Source organism: Ochotona princeps, chromosome 7 (assembly GCF_030435755.1).
Source record: "Ochotona princeps isolate mOchPri1 chromosome 7, mOchPri1.hap1, whole genome shotgun sequence".
NCBI classification, from domain to species: domain Eukaryota; kingdom Metazoa; phylum Chordata; class Mammalia; order Lagomorpha; family Ochotonidae; genus Ochotona; species Ochotona princeps.
In genome coordinates, this window is record NC_080838.1 from 56701538 (window position 1) to 56723200 (window position 21663).

The following is a 21663-nucleotide window of genomic DNA, read 5'->3' on the forward strand; positions in this document are numbered from 1 at the left end:
TCAACCACATGATGCACAAAGTGAAGACGGATGTGGATGTTCTGTGATTGTAATTGCTCCTTTCAATAAGATGCTAAAAAAGCACTTATTTAAGATCATCACAGACGGTTTTCACAAAATATTCCATTCATTTCTAGAAATTCAGGGATTTAAGGTCATTAACCAAGACCTAGCCTTTTGTAACTCATGGTAATGCATGAATGCATTGAAATGTTAGCTGTTTAGTATGAGTATTACAAATGAAATACCCTAATAATACATCTGAGATGTACCTTTTTTTGGAGATTATTTATTTGAAAGGCAGAACGTCAGAGGAAAACACTAGGTTTTGCATCTTCTGGTTTACTCCCCAAATGGCTGCGATGGCTAGGGCTGGGCCAGCCAAATCCAGGAATCCCATCTGTGACATCCTTCTAGGTGACCAGAACCCAAGTACTTGTCATCATCTGCCGCCTCCCAGGCATTTTACTAGGAAGCTGGATCAGAAATGGAATAGCTGGGACTTGAACTGGCACTCCTATGGGAGACTGCTGCCACAAAGAGCAGCTTAACCTACCAGCTCCTGAAATCTATCTTTAAAATCTTTTGATAGGATTTTCTTGACAAAGAAAGGAATATATTGAGATAGGTCTTACATTGAGCAGAAATAACATTTATCATCTCAAGATAACCAACCAGGATTTTGTGGGGTTTTTTTTATATTTTTTTTCTTGTAGAGATTTATTTATTATTTGGAAGAGTTACAGAGAGAGAATATATGGTGTGATACATAGAGATCTTCCATTCACTGGTTCACTCCCCAAACAGTTACAATGGCCACAGCTGAGCCAATCCAAAGTCAGGAGCCAGGAGCTTCTTCTGGGTCTCCCACGCTGGTGCAGGGTCCCCAAGTACTTGGGCCATCCTCTGTTACTTGCTGAAATGCAGTAGCAGCGAGTTGAATCAGAAGTGGTATTGCCAGGACACAAACCAATGCCCATATGGGGTACCAGCCTAAAGTGCTTTTTTCTTACAAATTACCTAAGTTGTTCATAGTTTATCTAAAATGATTTTAATGGATAGTTCTTTGTAAGGTGTTTTCTTTGCTTTTTACTGATTTCTGAATGGATTTCACTGTATTTTTGAGCATTCTAGATTTAAAGTTCAGCTGAAGGCTTAACTGCTAGGCCACATACCTCCTGTAGCTTTCAGGGGCAAAGCATTAAGTGTGCTAATCCCAACCCACTAAGCAGAAGCACCAGAAACGGCTTAGGGTAAGCCAAGCAGAAGCTGTGAGGGCCTCCATGAACAGGCTGCTGCAAACGCCATGTGATTCCTCAGCCGGAACCCTCCCTGTTGGATCGGAAATAGAAGGACAGCCGAGGAACCACATGTCCCTCCGCTGACTCTCTCAGTCATGCCTCCCGCCCACATGTGTGGGCTCCTGGGTCAGGTGCAGAAGCTGGGCCGCACCCTTGGCCACTTTCAGCTCTGTTCCTCGGCAGCCGTGGCAGCTGCTCCAGTGAGAATGGAGATGGCAGAGAAACAGTGGCTGCAGGATCCTTTGGTGATTTGCTTGGACATAATGTCCCTTATCCGGACCTTCCAGCTCCAGTCAGAACCACGTAGCGGGCAGCACTTGGGAACCCAAAAAACCTTTGCATCTTCCAAAATAACCCTGACCTCTTCCCCTCCTTGTTTTCCAGAACCTGTCCCAACTTTCTCCTCCTGGCAGCGGGAGAGCTTGGACCCTGACGAAGCCCGCCTCTCCCCGCAGGCCGGGCGCCTGATTCGCCAGCTGCTCGAGGAAGACAGCGATCCCATGCTGTCACCTCGCTTCTATGCCTACGGGCAGAGCAGGCAATACCTGGATGACACAGAAGTGCCTCCTTCTCCCCCTAATTCCCATTCCTTCATGAGGTATGTGTGTCCGTATTGCTGATGGCATTAGACATGATAGGAAAGGCTGATGGATAGCACATCTAAAATTAAAGTGTGCACCTGTGCAGGAATACATGTGAAGGCCACTGTTGACGGGGTGGACATTGCACTGTTGGGAAGGTTAGGCACATTTAATACAGAGCTGCAAGTCACCGAGCAAATCCAGTCTCTTAATTAAAGCGAGAGTGGCCGTCACCCCTCTGCCTGCCACTCAGCATCCCACCATGTCCCCAAAGCCCCTAACAGCAGTCAGTGTCTGCACATGGGCAAGCTGACTGAGCCTTGTCCCTCCCAGGCGGCGCAGCTCCTCGCTGGGCTCCTACGATGATGAGCAGGAGGACCTGACGCCGGTGCAGCTCACACGGAGGATCCAGAGCCTGAAGAAGAAGATCCGGAAGTTTGAGGACCGCTTTGAAGAAGAGCGCAAGTACAGAGTAAGTGCCCCTCTCAGGGCTGTCTTTGTGTCCCCTCGGCCAGCTCCAGGGAGGACTTCTGTGGCAAGGAGAGCTTCAGAGGGGTAACCCCCCAGCCATCATGTGTCACTACTTTTTCTTGCTTCAGTGTATCTGTTCAAATAACTTGGGAGGCCAAAGTCTGCAGGAATGGGTAAAATCAGTGAACACAGACATGTATGGCTAAAACCTTATGATAACCAAAAAAGATTTGTTTATTTTTGTTAGATTTATGGAGAGAAAGAGACAAAGATTGTCATCTGTTAGTTCATTCCCGGAATGACTGCAACAGCTGGAGCTGAGCCAATCTTAAACTTGGAGCCAGGAGCTTCTTCCAGGGCTGCCATGCGGGTGTAAGATCCCAAGGTTTTGGGCCGTCCTCCACTGCTTTCCCAGGCCACAAGCAGGGAACTGGAAGGGAAGTGGAATAGTTGGGATATAAACTGACTCCTATGTGAGATCCCAGTGCTTGCAAGGGGAAGGATTTAGCTACTGAGCCATCTTGCCAGGCCCAAGATGATCCTCTAACCTAGCCTTAGTGCATTCTGCTCTCTGCCTTGTCCCTGACTTTTTCTCACAACATCGTCCCAAAGTGTGGTTTTTGTGGTGGTTGTGACACAGAATGTCCCTTAGTCCTCTGCTTTGTATTCTCGTTCACCTTACGGGATGAAGCCCACAAACAGTGACAAGGCTAGTCCAGGAGCTCTGGGACTTGAGGATTCCAAACATGCAGTTTTGGACCTCTGAAGAATACTTGGAAAACATCAGATGTGGGTGTGTATGTGAGGATGATGATGGAATTACACTTGGGCAGTTTGCTGTGATCATGGTGCATTTTTGATTCTGATGGAACTCAACTTCCTCTTCCTATTTGAGATCCTTAGATCCTTCCTGTAAGAGGCCCTTGGATGTTCCTCTGCTCCCCTGCTACAGTTTCAAAACACTGATCATGGACTTGCTTTCCATAGCCCTCCCACAGTGACAAGGCAGCCAACCCGGAGGTTCTGAAATGGACAAATGACCTTGCCAAATTCCGGAAACAGCTGAAAGGTGAGTGACCTTCTGGCCCTGAGGCATAGTGTACACTTCAGACCAGCCCCTGAACACCACCTTCCCGTCCACCCTGTCCCTGCTCCCGTCTAGGTGGCACCACCACTCCAATACCCCAGGTTGGGGAAGGATGCCTGCCCAGATCTCCCCACAGTCTCAGGCACAGCGTGACCTGCTCAGCCGCACTGTAGGTTCTGTAGCACCTCTTCCTTTCCCTGAGTCACCAACAAAACCATGAGGATTTTGAGCCAGCACTTCTGTTGAACTGAAACGCGTTTAACCCTAGGCTCTGTTTGCTGTGGCCTTAGGAGACACACAGATGTGAAGGTACCTCTGAAAAGGATTCAACCCCTGTCCCTCAGAGAGTTTGCTATTTTAATAATGTAGGGTCATGGGCCCAGCAATGGCCTAGCGGCTAAATTCTTGCCTTGCAAGCACCAGAATCCCATATGGACACCGGTTCTAGTCCCGGCAGCTCCACTTGCCTTCCAGCTCCCTGCTTGTGGCCTGTAAAGGCAGTAGAAGATGGCCCAAAGCTTTGGGACCCTGCACTCACCTGGGAGACCCAGAAGAAGCTCCTGGCTCCTGGCTTTGGATCAGCTCCAGCCATGGCAGCCACTTGGGGAATTAACCTGCAGAGAGATCTATCTTCTTCTTCTCTGTACATTTGCCTTTCCAGTAAAAATAAGTAAATTAATCTTTTTTTAAAAAGTTGTAAGGGTATACAACTTTTGTAGAACAAAAAGAGTGTGTCAGCCATGTAGAGAATGTTAGTCCAGTTCATGCCTTTGCCGCAGCATTGGCTGCATCCTGAGAACAGCACCCAGGCTGATGTAGAATCAGAGAAGTTACAGGTAAACACTTTCTCAGAAATTCAGGTTATGAAGCATCCCAGATAACCAACGAAGACATTATCTCAGGGATTTCCACCTGTATCAGGTGATTTCCACCGGGGGTGGGGAGGAAGGACATAGCTAAGCAGATACTGCCACTATTCAGAAGCAGTGTGACCCCATCAGGAGTCCGTTCTCAGCTCTAACCCCTGAGTCTTCTCAACCAGAGTCGAAACTGAAGATATCTGAGGAGGCGCTAGCCCCCCGGATGCGGCAGCGCAGCAACACACTCCCTAAGAGTTTTGGGTCCCAGCTTGAGAGAGAGGATGGGAAGAAGCCGGAGCTGGTTGAGAAGTCAGTGAAGCCCAGCGTGGAAGTCACCCTGGACTCCATCCAGCGGAAGCTGCAGGAGAAGCGGGCCGAGGTCGGCCGGCCAGAGGACATCAAGGTGGGGTGCTGCTGCGGGAGCTGAGCCCCGCAATCAGTGTGGTGGCGCGTGGCAGGTGCCATGGAGAGGGCGGTGCCTTTCGGCCACCCACACTTGTGTCTTTAGAAGCATGTGGAGCAGCCTCAGAGCATTGCTATTTGTGGTCACTTCGGGCTTTGCCTGTTCAGGAAGCTTTATCGTACACTTTGCAGAACGAGCTTGTTTGGATTAATGCGGGGTTTGGCGACTCTCTCAGAATTATTAGAAATTTTCATCATTTACCCAAGACACCAGCAAGCCACATAGAAGATTTTTATTAGGCTCAGAGAAGGAAGAAGTGAAGTTAGAGAGGAAGAAGGGACTCCTGACATAGTGGCAGGAGGGGAGGGTCCAAGGGAACCCAGCAAGGGAGAGACGGGGCCACAAGCCTGCATGAGGGGGAGAGAGAGAGAATGAAAGAGAAAATAAGAGACCGCAGGGGTGGGTATTGGGAGTACAGGGCTGCAGGGATTGGTGGATAGGGCTGTCAGGCACAAAATTGGGCATGTAATTAAATAGTGCAAGGCTTTACAAAAATGAAACTGAAACTTAGAGGAATGGAAACCTAAGAGAAGCAGCTACTTCAAGTGGCAGCAGGTCTAACATGCTGGGCATCTCATCAGTCTTCGGGGCTGATGTTTAAAGTCACTCCTCACAATTAGAAACAGGCCTTCAGAGCCGAGAATCCAGGCTGTCAGGACGTGGGCTATTAAACTGAGTCCCGTGTGTCCCTGAGTCCAGTTTCTGGCAGTGGTTGGTTGGCCTGCCCTTGCTACAGCGGCAGGGATGCGGAGAACTGACGCAAGGCTGCCGTGTCCCCAGTGAGGGGGCAGGACTGTGGTTCCGAGCAAGCTTAGCCAGAGCTGAGGCTGAGGGGGTTACGGGGAGTCGCTGTTCTTGACCTTCCTGGAGGAGCTTTGCTGAGGTCGGTGAAACTGGAATGCTCACAAAGGATTTTCCCGTGTTCGCTTTCCCATGATTACAGGATATGACCAAAGAGCAGATTGCCAATGAGAAAGTGGCCCTGCAGAAGGCCCTGCTGTATTACGAGAGCATCCATGGGCGGCCGGTACGTAAGTGCCTCTCGTCTCAGAGTAGGGGTCGGGGCTTTGGAAAGCATCTTCCACATCTGGATTCTTGTAAATGCTGTTTGTCCTTGCCACTTGTTGAGTAAGGGCAGTTAGTTTGCAGCTAAATGATAGCCACTAGTGTGGTGCTTCCAGAAGCAAAGGGGCAGCGTGAAGAGGCTGGGAGCACTGAGCCCTGGAGGGAGTAGCAGCAGCAGCTCACTCAGCCATACCCTGCAGCAGTATCATGTGCGGTGCTGTTCTAACAGGCTCCCTCTCCGAGCACTGTGCTTGTGAGTGGTGTTTGTGGAGAAAGAGGTCTTCACAGCCCGTCAGAACTGAAAGCAGGAGGGAGCTAAAGGGGACCCTTGTTGGGCATGAGGTCGGGAAGCTTTGGACACGTTTTTCCCACAAGTGTGCAGGGAGCGTTGATTGGCAGCCGCGGGGGAGACGGGCGTGATTTGTTGCGAGAAGCCTAATCAGATGTCCTCTCCTCGGCTTCTTTTAATTCCCTCTGTTCAGAACATTTGCCAAGAACTCAGTGAAACAAATTTTTTTTTCTTTGATGTTTGATTATCTTCATTGACTTGAAAGTTGGAGCAACACAGAGCGAGAGAGCAAGCGAGACAGATCAGTCTTCCACCTGCTGGTCCACTGCTCAAATGCCCGCCGAACCAGATCAAGCCTGTTCTGAATTTAACAAGTTTAAATTTTACAAATATATATATATTTGAAAGAGGATCACAGGGAGCAAGAGACCCTTCTGTTGGTTCACTCCCCAGATGGATGACGCAGGCTGAAACCAGGAGCCAGTAACTCCATCTGGGTTTCCCAGGGGCCCAAGGGGCCATCATCTGCTGCCTTCCCAGGTGCTTAACAGGGACCTGGGTCAGAAGCAGCACAGTCAGCACTCAAAAACTAGTACTTCATATGGGATGCTGGTGTCACCACTGGTGACGTACCGTGCTGCCAGTGCCAGCTAGCATTGCTGGTGAATGGTTTTGCCAGTCTGTTCCTGTAGTGGAAAAATACCAGCTCTCTGGGATGATGCTCCTGTTGCTGCCAAGTTTTCCTTCAGATTCTTAAAGGCACGGAAGCTCAGAATGACTGCTCTGGGTCTGAAATGTGTAAGGAAGTTTTGCTGCCTCTACCAGAGGGGTCAGAAGCCTCCAAGGCAGGGCAGATCTCCTTTTCATTGTATCCCCACCTGGCTGCACGCAGAGCCCTGGGAGCCTCCTCGGGGCCTCGGGGCCTCAGGGCCTCAGGGCTTCAGGGCCTCAGGGCCTGGGAGCTTGAGTCCAGGTATCAGCACTCCTTAAAGGAACTGACTGGCCAAGAACTTACAGCTGCCCTGTAGAGGCTTTGCCTGTTGCTGCCAGTATGGTGGTTTGCATGCTGTAATATTTCTTCCTCCCAGCTGGGCAGGTTCTCTTGTTCTGAGAGATGGATGATACAAAGCCACTGTGTGCCTTGGAATTGGCACAGCTGGATTTGAACTCAGCCCAGCAGTAGGGGGTGAGTGCTGCAGTCAGGCAGCTGCTTGCAATGCCCATGCTGGTGTGTGTGGGCTAAGGGCCCGCCTCTACTCTCCCCTGCAGCTACATGCTGATGCACACTCTGGGAGGCCGCAGGTGACAGCACCCCCGTCCAGTCCTCCGGTCGCTGCCTCACACTTGATAAACTCAGATCGAGTTCTTGGCTCCTGAATTCAGTTTTACCCAGCCCTGCCTGGCTGGCTGGCTGGCTTACTTTTTTTCTTTCTTTCTATTTGTTTGTTTGTATTGGAAAGGGAGATTTACAGAGAGATATGAAAGATCTTCTGTCTACTGGCTCACTCCCTCAGATGGTCACAACAGCCAGAGCTGAGCCAGTCTGAAGCCAGAAGCTTCTTCGGGGTTTCCCATGTGGATGCAGGGTTCCAAGGCCCATCTGCTGCTTTCCCAGGCCATAAGCAGGGAACTAGATGGAAAATGGAGCAGCCGGGACACAAACTAGTATCCATATGGAATGCTAGTACTTATAGGCTGAGGATTAGCCAGTTGAGCCATTGTGCCAGCCCTCAGCCCTGACTTTGATGCAAGCATTTGGCTAGTGAACCAGTAGTATGAGGATCTCTGTTTTTCTGTCTTATTCTGTCCTTGATATAAATACATGGATGAACAAAGTTTAGAAGAGAAAGATGCTGCATGGGATACCCCTCTCCCCCTAATGGGGTCCTTAGAATCCAACCTTCACTCTGCTCCTGACCCAGTTTGCTGCCAGAGCACACCCTGTTCAAGTCCTTAGGTCCCGGCTATTCACAGGGGAGACCTGAACTTGGGTTCCCAGCTCCTGTTTTCATCCCTGGCTGCTGAGGCATTTGAGGCGCAAACCAGCAGTCATGAAACCTCTGGCTGGCTTACACTCTCAGCTCTCAAATAAAACAGCGCTCAGTAAAAAGCCCAGCCTCACAGAGGCCAGCTCTGCGAGGTCCAGCTGGCTACTTTGGTAATCTCAAAGTCTCAGTGTTTTGTTTCCATAATACATATTTGTCGTGGTTGTCATGGAGATTCGTGTCAGTGCAGATACACACTCATTTCAGCATCCATGTGTATGCATGTGTAGGATGCCTGGCACTGAGGGAGCAGGGCCGGATGGTGTTGGAGTTGCCCCATAAATGATAGCTTTCCCTCTGGCACTGTTACACAAGCGCCCCTGCGCAGCCTGCTTCTGTTTGAGCACTAAATCAGGAGAAGCGGGCCTGTTAGCTCAGGCTTTGGGCCACCATTAGCTGTCGCCCTCATTGGTGTGTTTTACTCTCATTCTGCAAACTCGGAGAAACTGACAGACACCAACCCATAGCCGTGCCCCCGCGCTGATGCCCGTGATGGCGCCGCACAGCACCCTGCGTGGTTGGCCGCAGTTGCAGACTTTATGCCCAGGTGGTTTACTGTGAGAGAGGTCATTTTTTTTTTTCAGATGAATGGGCTAAGTGGGCAGCAGTTGTAAGGATTGCCTTCTTTTGTCGTTAGCTAGTGGCAGTGGGCTCACCAGATCCCTCTGCATACACACACAGACCTCTGTATGTTGCTCACAAGAGGGAGTCCGGCCAACTCAGCCTGCGCACAGTTCCTGGCTCGCAGCCTGGGAGGCAGGGTGCTTCGTGTTGGGGAGATGCTGTGCTTGTCTGCCTGCCGGTGTTCTGAGCCGGCCACCTCCGTGCCCAGTGCTGGGATCTTCCTTCACTCCATCCCCTTCTTCCCTGGGAAGGAAATGAAAGCCAAGCTACAGGCCGTGCAGCCTGGGCCCTGGGCCTTGCTCCATCGCTCTCAGCCTTCCAGGCAGCGGCGCAACTCACTGCAGGCTCCTTAAATTTGTTGGATTTTATTTTGGTAAAATAATTTTGAACCTCTGTCCAGTTCTGGAGTCATTTGCTTGTGAGATACCGATCTTCAACCTGCTGTTAGTATGGCGGATACTTGAGGCAGGAAGAGCACAATTGAATATTGTGCCATGGGAGAGGCAGATGTAGGAGTTAGTGTTCCTCTAATGACAGCACACCTCCCAAAGGTTTTGCATTGGTGCCAGAATCCTGCTCCAGCTTGTGGAATTTATCCCAAGTGCACTTGCTAGGGGCCACTTGGGGCGAGGCAAATACCAAAGTCAACAAGAGGTCATCCACTTAGGCATAACCCACGGAAAGTGGTCACAGCTAATACTGTTTGCCCTTCCCTGCCTCTGCTGCTCTGGCCTTAACACATGTAGAATGGGAACAGCACGCAAAAACAAATGCTGCCTTGAAACAAACGCTTCATCTTGTTCCCCATTTCAGGAACCAGAGGAAGTGCAGCCACATCTGGGAACCAGGCATGCCCATGTCTGTTGGAAACATTCATTCATTCATTCTTAAAGCTATGTGGCGCATTTCCATTATGTCCGGTGTAGAAGTAGTTCCTATGGATGCAAAACAAACTCTTATTCTCCTAGGGCGCTACAGGCTAACAGGACAGACATGTCAGCAGGTGCTTACCAAAGACTGTGAAGTGTTATTAAAATGACAAGACATAGGGGCGGGACAGTGGAAGTGACATAGAGGAGAGAAGGAGGGAGGGATCCCAACCCGGGGGATGCTGGGAGAAGGCAGCACGGAGTTGGGGTTCCTGACCTGGAACTTGCCGAGCCAAGGGACACAGAGAGAATTAGATAAGGAGGCAGGAGATGACCTGGTTTAAAGCTGGACCTGGAGGGGAAATGGGGAGGAGAGAGGAAGGAGTTAATCAGGGACCTCAGCTATACCAGCAGTGAGGGCTTGATTCCTCCCCTCCGCCCAGAGATTCAGTGCTAAGCCCTGTCTGAGACCAGTGCCAGATTTTAGGAAACAAGGATGAATCAAGCCATGCACTGTCTCAGCACATGCTCCTTGAATGCCTCCTGCTTACCAGAGCTTTATTTTCAAAATCACAGCCAAGTGAAAAAAAAACACAGACGAGAAAGACACGTGACTGCAGAGTGCGGGGGTACAATAGAAATGCCTGTTTTCTTCCCCTCTGTCACTCACTGGGGACTCTGAACTTGTAGGAGTTTGGAGCAGGGCCCCAAGAGTGCTCACAGCTTTGACTTAGAATAGGCAGTGTCACAATGGCAGCATTCCAGATGTTTGAATAAATAATATTACAAGTTAAAGTGTTCTGGCGCTGGGTAGATGAAGTTGCATCATCCGTGTTCGGGGACCACCAGGGCCCAGCGCATGCTTGGCCAGCTGGTGGCGTGACCACAGGCTTCTCAGGAGGCCGCCCGTGCTTGCTTTCCAGGTAACCAAGATCGAGCGCCAGGTGATGAAGCCCTTGTACGACAGGTACCGGCTGGTCAAGCAGATCCTGTCCCGAGCAAACACCATCCCCAGCATTGTGAGTGCACGACCTTTGTGACTGAATCCCTGGCTGGGTGGGCTCCGGATGCAGAGCTGAGGCGGAAAGTCGGAGGGGCAAGGGAAGGAAGGGCTTCCAAATGTAACCTGCTTGTTAACACCTGTCGCAGGGTTCCCCCTCCAGCAAGCGGAGAAGCCCTTTGCTGCAGCCAATTATCGAGGGCGAAACTGCTTCCTTCTTCAAGGAGATAAAGGTGAAGACCGCAGCTGCCCAGCAGGTGCTAAATCTGCCTGTCCTCCCCTCCCGCCCAGCATTAGAAGCTGTGATTGGGCCCCTTGGTGATGGCTTCATGGGGTGCTTGCGAAAAATCTCCAGCTCTTTACAACCACATTTGAACCCCATAAAACTGACTCCAAACAGCCCTGGTTTGTCTGTGTGACAGAAGCCGGGGTCTTAGGCGCCTGTTGTACTCTCTCGCCATCACGTGTTTTGTTCTGCTTGTTGTGCAGGGTGGTGGTTATGGTTTGTTTGTTTGTTTTGGCTTGGCACTCTTGTTTTTTCTGTTTAGGGAATAAATTTCTTATATCCTGAAATCTTTATTTAGCTCATGGGGCCAACTTTTTTTTTTTATTTCATATCTAAGTCTAGAGATGTCAGAATTAACAAAGGCAATCAATCTATAAAACAGTAAAAACAGTGAATGATGAAACTTTTAGAGATGAATACTGTTGCATGTCTTTGACAGATCTGCACGTGCCAGAAGGGTAGTTGCACCTGCCATTCTTTTGCCTTGGCTTTGCCTGGCACCCTGAGTCCTCAGGATTCGTGGCAATCTGTCCATTATCAACAAAATCACAGCTGTGCCCTGCAGTCCCTGGCCCGCAGTAACTACAGGGCTTACATGGAGCAGCCTCGTCGTCACTGGCTGCTTGTTAGTTTGGGAGGTCCGATCAACACCCAGAGATCGCTGTGTCTGTGTGGCCTAACTGGCCTTCACTGGTCTCAGCCCCTTTCATATTTTTGTTCTGCAACTGAAGAAACTGGGCTGCCTCCTCTGGAATTCTGGAGGTAAGAAAGCAAACGCAGCTTTTTTTAGTATTATTTTTTAAAACTAGTGACTGTTTTCTAAGTAGCTGCGTAAGTCCAAAGAGAGGCAAATCAAAAGTGAGAATGAGCTGTCCCAGTTTCACTTGTCATATCTCTGGGACACTGCCAAGTCCCAGGTGGCCAGCCCTTTAGTGAGGAAGGTCAGTTTCAGAGCACGAGGGCCTCTTTCCCCTTGGAGGGACACCGGATAAGAAGTGCTCTGTTTTCTTGCTTGAGATAAGGCATCACGTCCATTGTAAAGTGCTGTCTGCTCTCTTCATCCTGTATCTCCCATACTCCTTATGCCCAACTTCTAGGCAGTAGGCAGTGACTGTGTGTGCTCTCCATATGCTTTTAAATAGAGCTGGTTTTCTCAAAATGCTACACTGCTACACACGTGGCCCCGGGGAATCTGAGCTGATGTGCTATATATACTGTGTCTTAGAAATTAGAGCGATTTTCTTGCAGTATGTCTTGATGATAATGAAAAAAGACAGATTCTGTCTGGCTGGTAACTTTGCACAAGAATTAAACTGCCATCATGGAAGAGGTTGGAACAATGGTATGAATGAAAATGAGCATGGTTCTCTTAGCAGTGTGCCCCAGAACTGCTGCTAAATGAAAATGTGCTTGTAAACACACTGAAATATGGCACTTAGTCCTTACCTTGGTGAATGAACCAAAAGCACACTGATGCTCTTCTGAAAGGGAGCCTTTTGCCCACTTGTGTCCCTTAGACATCGGGGTTTTTTTGGTGAATATAGTTTGGCCATGTCTGTCTCCTCTGCTGACTCTCAGACTGATCGGAATTTTAGATAACTTTGCCAGGATTAAATTGCTTTTGTAAATAGCACTACCTTTTGGCTCATTTTGTTCCTTGTAGCCAGGTTCATCAGCCTGTTTTTGGATGGTACCAATTCCTGCTGATTCTGATCCTTGTACAACTTGCTCTCTGCAGCTACAAAGATTGTAGCTAAGTGCTTTTTAAAACACTCATCCCTGCCTTGAAGTGCTTTGGAGAGGGAACCAGCTGTGTGTGGGCCAGAGCCAGCTCCAGTTCTGAAGCTCTAGCTAGGGATTGCTGCTGTCCACTCCCGAAACCTTCAGAAAATTCCCTGCCAGGAGGGAGATGCTGTCCTGTGAGGCTAGCCTGTCCCCGAGCTGCCAAGCCCTCAGCAGTGAGAGGGGACGCCTCCTCGGGACGTGGGCTGAGCATCAGTGCCAGCGGAAAATTCGTGATCATCTCTGAGTCTAACCTAAGATATAATTGTTACCCTCAAATGTATATGCTTGGCAAATATAAACTATCATGGTGAGCGAAGGTCATTGAAAACTGCAGGTTTAGTTGTTAAACTACAAACTACGCACAAAGCCTTGTTCTGCCTCTGGAGCAGCTTGGTGTACATGCACTGCTTCTTCCCTGCATATGCTGCAGTCACCCGCTCTGCTCACGGCCCTCTGCCTTGTCTCAGGCCCTTCCCACTGCTCGTTTAGATATGTGGCTCAGATCTTTCAGCATTCTACCAGCTCTGCAGTACGTATGTGTACACACACACACACGCCCCCGTCCTTTAAAACTGGTATCTGTAGCTGGACTACTGCAGATATGGCTGAAGCAGGACAGGGGACCAGCGAGTAGTCTGAGGCTGTTTCCTGCTAGACTAGCGAGGTTTTAGGAGCCCATTTTTGTCTTTCCCTGTGCAGGGCACCTCAGCTTCAGCACTGCTGACTTTTGGAACCAGGTAACTATTCTGGGATGCTGCCCTGTGTCCCTGGACTTTACCCACTAGATACCAATAGTGTGCCACAACTGCCCCCTCCCCTGGTGTCTTGACACTGCCAGCTGCCTCGGAGGACCAGGTCAGCCCAGCTGAGCGTCACCTGCTGGCGGCCTCACATGTGTCTGCACAGTCCCCGCCACCTTCTCTGGTCACCCACTGTCCGTGTCCAGCTTTGCTTTGCCCTAACCTACTTCAAGGACCTTGAGCTCTCCCAGGTTCTTACTCTATACTTCTGACTAGCCTAATGCTAGATTCTGTGTCCCAACATAGCAGCTATCCCTGTCCATCTTATACGATCTGTCCGTTCTGTGAATATGCCTTCTTGGCCTTCGTGCGGATGACTGCGCATGTGCAGGCAGAGGCAGGTAAGGTGGCTGTTCTAGACCTCCCTCCAGCTTCGTGACGCCATTGTGTCTTCGCTCTGTAGAAATTCCGAGGTTTTCTCTTGGTAGGGTCTGCACACTTAACCTCATTCTTTTTTTGGAATCCATAGAGTGTGTCAATCCTAACAAAACATGGAAAGTGGTTGATGTCATTTGTTTTTAAGGAGCAGTGCTAGTCTCCAATTGCTCCTGTGATATATTAATTCCTTCTAGAATCTACTCCTAATTATACACGTCATGGTCCTATGTGAACAGCTGTTTTGCTCTTTTCTTTTCCCTGTGATTCTCAAAGGTTACTGAGAGTTATCTTTGGTTCATCTCAGAAAACCTGAGTGGTCACTATGGGCAACGCACATTGTCCCGTTGTTAAGTTCTCTCAGGATATTGGGATATAATTGGAAATGCCTAGACACCTGATTTCATAGTCATTTAGGTTCCTGTTAGTCACTACACTTATGACCTGTTTCAAGCTTTAAGGCTGTGGTCATAGTAGTCATTGATAGTTTCCTTTTCAAACCAAAGTGCTGAAATATGCAACAGCTATTTGCCAAGCACCTGCTAAATGCAACTATTGGCCAACTCTGCGACAGCAGTGAAGAGGCCCACGTCCCTACCTCAGTGATGCTTATGGCATTGGTTCCACCTGGTCTGCATCCTTTGGAGATGGAGAGGAGAGTGTATTTGTACTGCCTGTGGGCCTGGTTTGGCAATTTGACCTGTAAGTTGTCTCTGTGATCTCTTGTAAAGCTAAGAGATAGGAACTGTTGCTTTCCTTACCAGAAAAAAAAATCATTTTAAAATCTGTAAATTATAAGAAGCTTTTTTTTTAAAGCCTTTTTTTTTTTAAAGTTTATCTATTTGAAAGGACTATGGGGGGGGGGGAGGGTTAAAACAGAGAAATCTTCCATCTGCTGGTTCACTTTCCAAATGGCCATAGCAGCCAGAGCTGGTCCAGTGTGAAGCCAGGAGCTTCATCTGTGTCTCCCATGTGGGTGCAGGAACCTAAAGACTTGATTCATCTTCTGCTGTTTTCCCAGGTGCATTAACAGGGAGTTGGATTGGAAGTTGAGCAGCTGGGACTTGAACCAGTGCCCACATGAGATGCTGGTCCTGCAGGTGGCGGTTTTAACCACCATGCCACAGTGCCGGCCCATTAAAAGGCTTTTGATCTATTTTTAAAGTATATTCCATGGAGGAAGCAGAGGATGAAGCTCTGAAGGCCCAGACATGACCAGAGAAATCACCCAGTTTTTGCCCATGTTTTAAAGTCATGCCTTCATAAACATACCCTTTTTAGTTATATTTTAGTGTTGTGCCTTGCTTTCTTTATTGGCATCACTTATCTTCAGAGGTATTGTCATAAATTTACCAAAACTGATGGTAAGAAAACCCAGCACATGTCTCGTGCATTCCCACATGACATGATGACGGTCCTGCTTCCTGAGTGTCCTTAGCGGGCATCGAAGCCACTTGGTTTAACCACAGCAGCTGATGTCACACTTGCTGCTGTTTGTAACACCATACACTTGGGGCAGGCCTTTGGCTCAGTGGAGAAGATGTTCCTTTGGATGCCTGCATCGCCTGTTAGTGTCTGGGTTCAAGTTTTGGCTCTGCCCCAGGAGTCGCTTCCTTGGGAAAGTAGCAGGTCATGGTTCAAGTAATTTCCCCCCTGCAACCTCCATGGGAGTCCTACATTGAGTTCCCAACTCCTGATTTCAGCCTTGCCCAGCCCCAGCTGCTCCAGCTGTTTGGAGAATTAATCAACAAATAGATGTCTTTGCATGATCTGTCCTCTCTGCCTAGCAGATAAAAAACATTAAACCATAGTCCTCACCAGCTGTCTAAGATGCTGACATTCTCTCTGATGTGACTGTATTTTAGCAGTAAGTTACTTCTTTTGAAAGTCTGTATTGTTTCTTCCTTGGCCTTCCTAAGCCTTAAATTAGCAAGATTTCATTATCTCCCTATTTGCATTACCATGAAGGCAGACAATGTATCCTATTTTTTCTGAGACTCTTAGATCCTGAAAAATACAACCATGGTGGCCCTTGGAAGTTCTGTAAAAGTGCTTCAGTTGTATTACTCCAGAGACAGAAATTTAAATATTCTGAACTTTTCAAAAGTGTTGGACATTAGGCAACCATGAAATGTGTTACTCTCTGAAATTAAAGAGCTAAGTAATTCAACTTTGGAAAATATTCAGGGCCTAATCAAAAATATTCTGGGGTATACAAATAGTAGATCCTTTGGCGCACTGAGGGCTGGTATTGGGTTTGGCTTTCTGCTGTCCCAGAGCCAGACATACTCAGCTTCTATTGGCTCCTTGGGTTCAGAATCTCAGTCAAGCTGGTTGCTCCCTCCTCCCTGGAGCCCTAACAGCTCTTAGTCATGCAGAGCATTCAGCTCTTTCCAAAGACTTCAAGTCTGTTTTCCCTACTGAGCAGCTGTGTTTGTGATTTAATTCTGTACTTGCAGATATTCAAAATATATCCATAATAAATTGCCGTGAGTTGCTGCACGCAGACATATGCAAAATTATCTGGGATCTGGATATACCCGAATGATTACGTTAAGGGATTCATGTGCAAGGAAAGCAGGCCCAGAACGGCCAGCCTTTGACCTGGGCTGCTGTGTTTCTCCAGGAGGAAGAGGAAGGGTCCGAGGAGGACATCACCACGAAGCCAGACTTCACTGTAACCCTGCGGACCGACTTCAGCGCACGCTGCTTTCTGGACCAATTTGAAGATGATGCTGATGGGTTTATTTCCCCCATGGATGAGAAACTGCCATCCAAAGGCAGCCAGGATGCGGGGTTTTCGAACCTCCATGCTGCTTCAATGTAGGTGGTGCTGGAGAAATGCTTCAGTAAAAACAGTGTTCTTAAGCCAAAGGCACTTCAGAACATCCCGGAAAAAAGATTAAGCGCTAAGTTTATTTTGGCAGAAAAGAATTTCAAAATCCACAGTTTTCATAACGCATTTTTCTTTTTTTTTTTTTTTTTTAAGATTTATTCAGTTTATTACAAAGTCAGATATACAGAGAGGAGGAGAGACAGAGAGGAAGATCTTCCATCCGATGATTCACTCCCCAAGTGAGCCGCAACGGGCCGATGCGCGCCGATCCGAAGCCGGGAACCAGGAACCTCTTCCAGGTCTCCCACGCGGGTGCAGGGTCCCAAGGCATTGGGCCGTCCTCAACTGCTTTCCCAGGCCACAAGCAGGGAGCTGGATGGGAAGTGGAGCTGCCGGGATTAGAACCTGCGCCCATATGGGATCCCGGGGCGTTCAAGGCGAGGACTTTAGCCGCTAGGGACTTTAGCCGCTAGGCCACGCCGCCGGGCCCCATAATGCATTTTTGAAAGACAACTTGTGTATGTAAATTTCACTTTTTCTTTTTTTGCACCAAAATCAATTTAACTGCATTTTCCACAAACTTTTGGAACTAGCTCCGTATCACCTTAGTCTTGCTAGATAAAGAAATCGAGAAAACACCAGCGGCTTCCCCCAGGTTAGAACGGTGCTTTTACAAGAATAGGTGCCAGCTCAAGGGTTTTTTTTAAATCCATCTTCACTCTTGCTTGACGAGCTCATTACTCTGAGTTCTCGCTTACACAGCCACTAGGTCTCTGAAAATGGCACCAGGCAGGTCTCTCTGTACAGCCCTTGTCACACACACACTGAGCATGGATGGCGGCGTTCCCCTTCAAGGGAAACTCAGAGCATCAGCCCCAAAGTCAGCTATGTTTGGGTTTGGAGAGCCAGGAAAAATGCCCACTCAGGCGGCCCCCTGGGCTCCTACAGCGCACGCTCTTCCCTATGTTTACGGCCATTCAGATTTCATTTGCTTGCATTTTTTTTCCTCACTCTTAGACCTGAACTCTTGGAACACCTTCAGGAAATGCGAGAAGAGAAGAAAAGGATTCGGAAGAAACTCCGTGACTTTGAGGACAATTTCTTCAGACAGAATGGAAGGTAGTACATCTCTGTCCCTTCTCTCCCCACTGCCTCACCCTGGATGCCCCCCACTTCTCTCTCCGAGGTGGGGGTGCTTCCACCTGCTCCTTGGCTCCTGCCCAGGGACCCCGTGAGGCTGACTGGAGGAGGATGTGGTTGGTGGGAACCTGCAAGAAGGAACACAGCCTGGGTCCCTTCCAAGGCTAGTGCAGGCTCACCTGTCACACTAGATTCATGCCTGAAATGAGCAGCCTGCAGCTCAGGGTCCAGTTGACAGCACTGGGTTCTTATTTTTTTTTTTTTTTCTGAAAGAATTAGAATGGCACACTAAGAAAAGGAAAATCTTACTGATTTTTACACTCATTTTAAAAACAAGGATAGCTGCCAAGTATAACTGAAACATATAAATAGGAGAAGTATTTATGAGTAAGATTGCTTGATTGACAGATTGCCTTTCTCCAAGTGAGTTTTAAGGCCCAACTGAATCATCCTTGTATAACATTATGCTGAGAAAATAGCCTTTTGTGTGTAAGTAAGTGGCTGTGCACAAAATGGCTTACTCAGACTCACAGACCAAGCTCAAGGATATTAACCCAGAATAGTGTTAGATCTTTTTTAATGTATTTATTTCTTTGAAAGTAAGAGTGACAGATCAAGAGAGTAAGACATAAGGCAAGATCTTCTATCTGCTGACTCATCCCCCACATGGCCACAATAGCCAGTGCTGAGCCATGCCATAACTGAGCCAGGCATTCAGTCCTGGTCACCCACATAAGTGACAGGGGCTCATGGACTTGAGTTACCTTTTTCTGTCTTCCCAGGATCATTAGCAGGAAACTGGGTCAGAAGCAGAGAAGCCAGGATTTGAACCAGCACTCCAGTACAGGATGCTGGCATTTCAAGCAGTGGCTTAACTTGCTACACCAAAGCACTGGCCCCAACTTGAATCTAGGACAGTGGAATTAATGTTATCATCTTAGATTTTTAATCCAAATTGTTTAAACTTTGAAAGGTTTTTTTCTGCAGTCCCTTTTCATGCTTCCTGAAAGTTGAGGGAATAGAAGCACCGTGAAAATCAACTTTGGCATGTAAAATGGTGTATTCCACTTTAGGTATACATTTATTTTTAGGATCTCTAATTTGTATGTGTCCTATTGTCTTTCTCAAGATCAGTATTCTTTTATGTGCGAAGATTTGACTGAGTTGCAAAAAGAATGTTCCATTCACTGATGCATTGCCTCAGTGGCTCTGCCAGGCCATAGTCAGGAGTTTCCTCAGGGTCTCCCACGTGGGTACAGGGGCCCAATCATGTGGACCATCTCCCACATTAGCAAGGCGCTGGATCAGAAGTAGAGCAACTGGGACTTGAACCGGTGCCCATATCGGATGCCGGGGTTAAAGGTAACAGCCTTACTGGCTATGTCACTGCACCAGCCCCAAGAGCAATACTTTATTGTATCTGTTTGCTTTTTATTCTCCAAACATTGCAGGGTATTTAGGAACTATAAATATGCAAACAAAACAAGTAATTCCCCTCTCCAAATAATCCACATCAAAACAAAGCAGCATTGTTTTGATGTGTTTCCTTCCAGTCTTTATTAGGAAATTCTTGGTTTATCTTTTTATTTTCTACTAGTCATGATAGAGGACTACGTATAGGCATGGAACAAGCACAAGTTGGAGAAAGTTTCTGAAAGTTTAGAGCTCTGAGGACTCAGGATAGTATACGATCTGGCTCTATTATTCTGTATGCCAGGGGAGTGAAGCCCTGCAGGGCACCGTTGGCACTGGTGCCAGGCATTCTCACTCGGGGGACACCCCTGCCACTCCCAGCTAAGCCATCAAGAACCCTTTCCGTGAATGAAGTGGGGCATGAATAAGATCATCCTACTTGGAGTTGACAAATCTTGCCACACTGGCTCTTTAACAATTAGAGGTCAGTGTTGTGGCATAATGGGTTAACATGCAGCCTACTATGTAGTCATCCCATATGGGTGCCAGTTTCTATCCTGGCTGTGCCACTTCCTGTGCAGTTTCCTGAGAATAGTCTGGAAAGGCAGCAATTGCCCAAGTGTCTGGGCCCTTTTCACCCATGGGAGCGCCCCGATGAAGTGCCCAGCCCTGGCCATTGCAACCATTGGGAAGTGAGCGAGAGCATGAAAGATTCTCTCGCGTGCTCTCTCCCCACCTCTCGAACTCTGCCTTTCATATAAATCTTAAGAAAACACTTAGCAGTGCTCGCTTCGGCAGCACATATACTAAAATTGGAACGATACAGAGCTTGGTTGAATGGGATGATATTCTGCCAGCTCTAACAATGGACCAGAATTGGTCTCCCCAAGAGACTGTTCAACCCATCTGGACAATAAATAGCTGGACTTTATACTTGGTATATGTTTACAAGGAAAGAATGTTGATTGAATTTGAACTGTAATATTGCATCAAGGTGGAGGAAGCCACCAGGGGGGAGGGGGGTGGGGTGGGGGGATCCCCAGAGCCTATGAAACTGTAACATAATGCAAAATAATTATTAATAATAATAATAATGTAAAAAAAATCACACAGTCATATAGAATCTGAGTTCACAGATGTTTTATTAAAGCTCTCCCACACACGCACACACACACATACAAAAAGAAAACACTTAGCAAAGGAAGCCCGCTGTTTGGGTGTCTGGCCATGTGCATTGCTCAGGGAGAAGCAGCAGCCTTGGGTGGGAGGTTCACTGTTTGTGGCAGTGGCAGCCAGGCATCAAGTTGCTGTCAGGGTTGCAAGGACGGTGCTTATAAAGTACTTAACACAGTGCTTCTCCCTGAGCTCACAATGAAAACCTGTGCATGGGTGAGTTACAGCAAACTCAGTTTTTGAATGAGGAGGGACGTTAACTGTTTTTTGTAAGGCCTATAAATTGTGGGTGTACCAATTGCTAATTAGAACTGCCGTGGTTCTTGAAGGGGAGTAGGGTGATAAGGGCTGAGCATTAACTGAGCAGCCCAGGGCTTGTCTCTGCAGTTTGTAGTCCAGCCTATCATTCTAGACGGTGCCCAATTCACTATGCAGCTCAGTCACGGGGTCCTTTTGGGGGAGCTGTTTTTCGCTGCTTATCTAAGTCCAGCTCTGAGCTTGCCACCAAGGGCCAATGGTTGGCCGAACCTCTCAAGAGACAGAACTTGGTCCTCAGTCCCCCTCTCCTGTTTCCATTAGAAACGTGCAGAAGGAAGACCGCATGCCCATGGCGGAAGAATACAATGAGTACAAGCACATCAAAGCGAAGCTGCGGCTGCTGGAGGTGCTCATCAGCAAGAGAGATGCGGATTCCAAGTCCATGTAAGTGCCAGCCGGGGCCCAGGGAGCCGCCGGACGTGGGGAAGCGGCCTCCCGTGGCCCTCCTGCCCCTGGGCTGCTGAGACGGCTTCCCGTTTCTGTCACCGCTTCCATGAAGAGGACAAATGTGGGCTGTCTTCAGAAACGGGAACTCAAGCAGCGAGGACTCTCCTCATCCCACAGACTGGCATACACAGGAGGCGGGCGGCCTGCGCTGGAGAGCCAGGCAGCCTGAGACCAGGCTCTGGCCACTGGGATCGAAACAAGCTCAGGATTTTCTCCTCCGGGAGCAGAACTGCCGTGGAGGCCTGCGTGCCACAGGGGCCCTGGGCACAGGTGCATCTGCGCCCTTTGTGCCGCCTTGGTCCTTCTAGTGATCCTTGCACAGAGCTGCGTCCTCACGTGTGCGGCCTTCTCAGCTCTCAGGTAGCCGGAGGGAAGTCTGCGTTCCCAGAGGGCAATGAGGGTTTTTCTTCAGGCCTTTCTTAGAGGCCTGTGACT

The 21663-nt window shown here is 48.6% G+C and overlaps 1 protein-coding gene across 1 annotated transcript in view; it reads left to right on the forward strand.

The window, feature by feature from the left end:
• The window catches only part of FAM13A (family with sequence similarity 13 member A), a 334054-nt gene extending 312792 nt beyond the window's left edge, over positions 1-21262 (forward strand). Inside the window, exons 14-23 of the mRNA XM_058667049.1 lie at positions 1686-1899; positions 2216-2354; positions 3341-3422; positions 4483-4703; positions 5707-5790; positions 10579-10674; positions 10805-10888; positions 16528-16724; positions 17755-17856; positions 21043-21262. Of these exons, the coding sequence (XP_058523032.1) occupies positions 1686-1899; positions 2216-2354; positions 3341-3422; positions 4483-4703; positions 5707-5790; positions 10579-10674; positions 10805-10888; positions 16528-16724; positions 17755-17856; positions 21043-21169 (1346 nt within the window). The 3' untranslated portion in view covers positions 21170-21262. The remainder of the gene's footprint in view (positions 1-1685; positions 1900-2215; positions 2355-3340; positions 3423-4482; positions 4704-5706; positions 5791-10578; positions 10675-10804; positions 10889-16527; positions 16725-17754; positions 17857-21042) is intronic.
• The last annotated feature ends 401 nt before the right edge of the window (positions 21263-21663 follow it).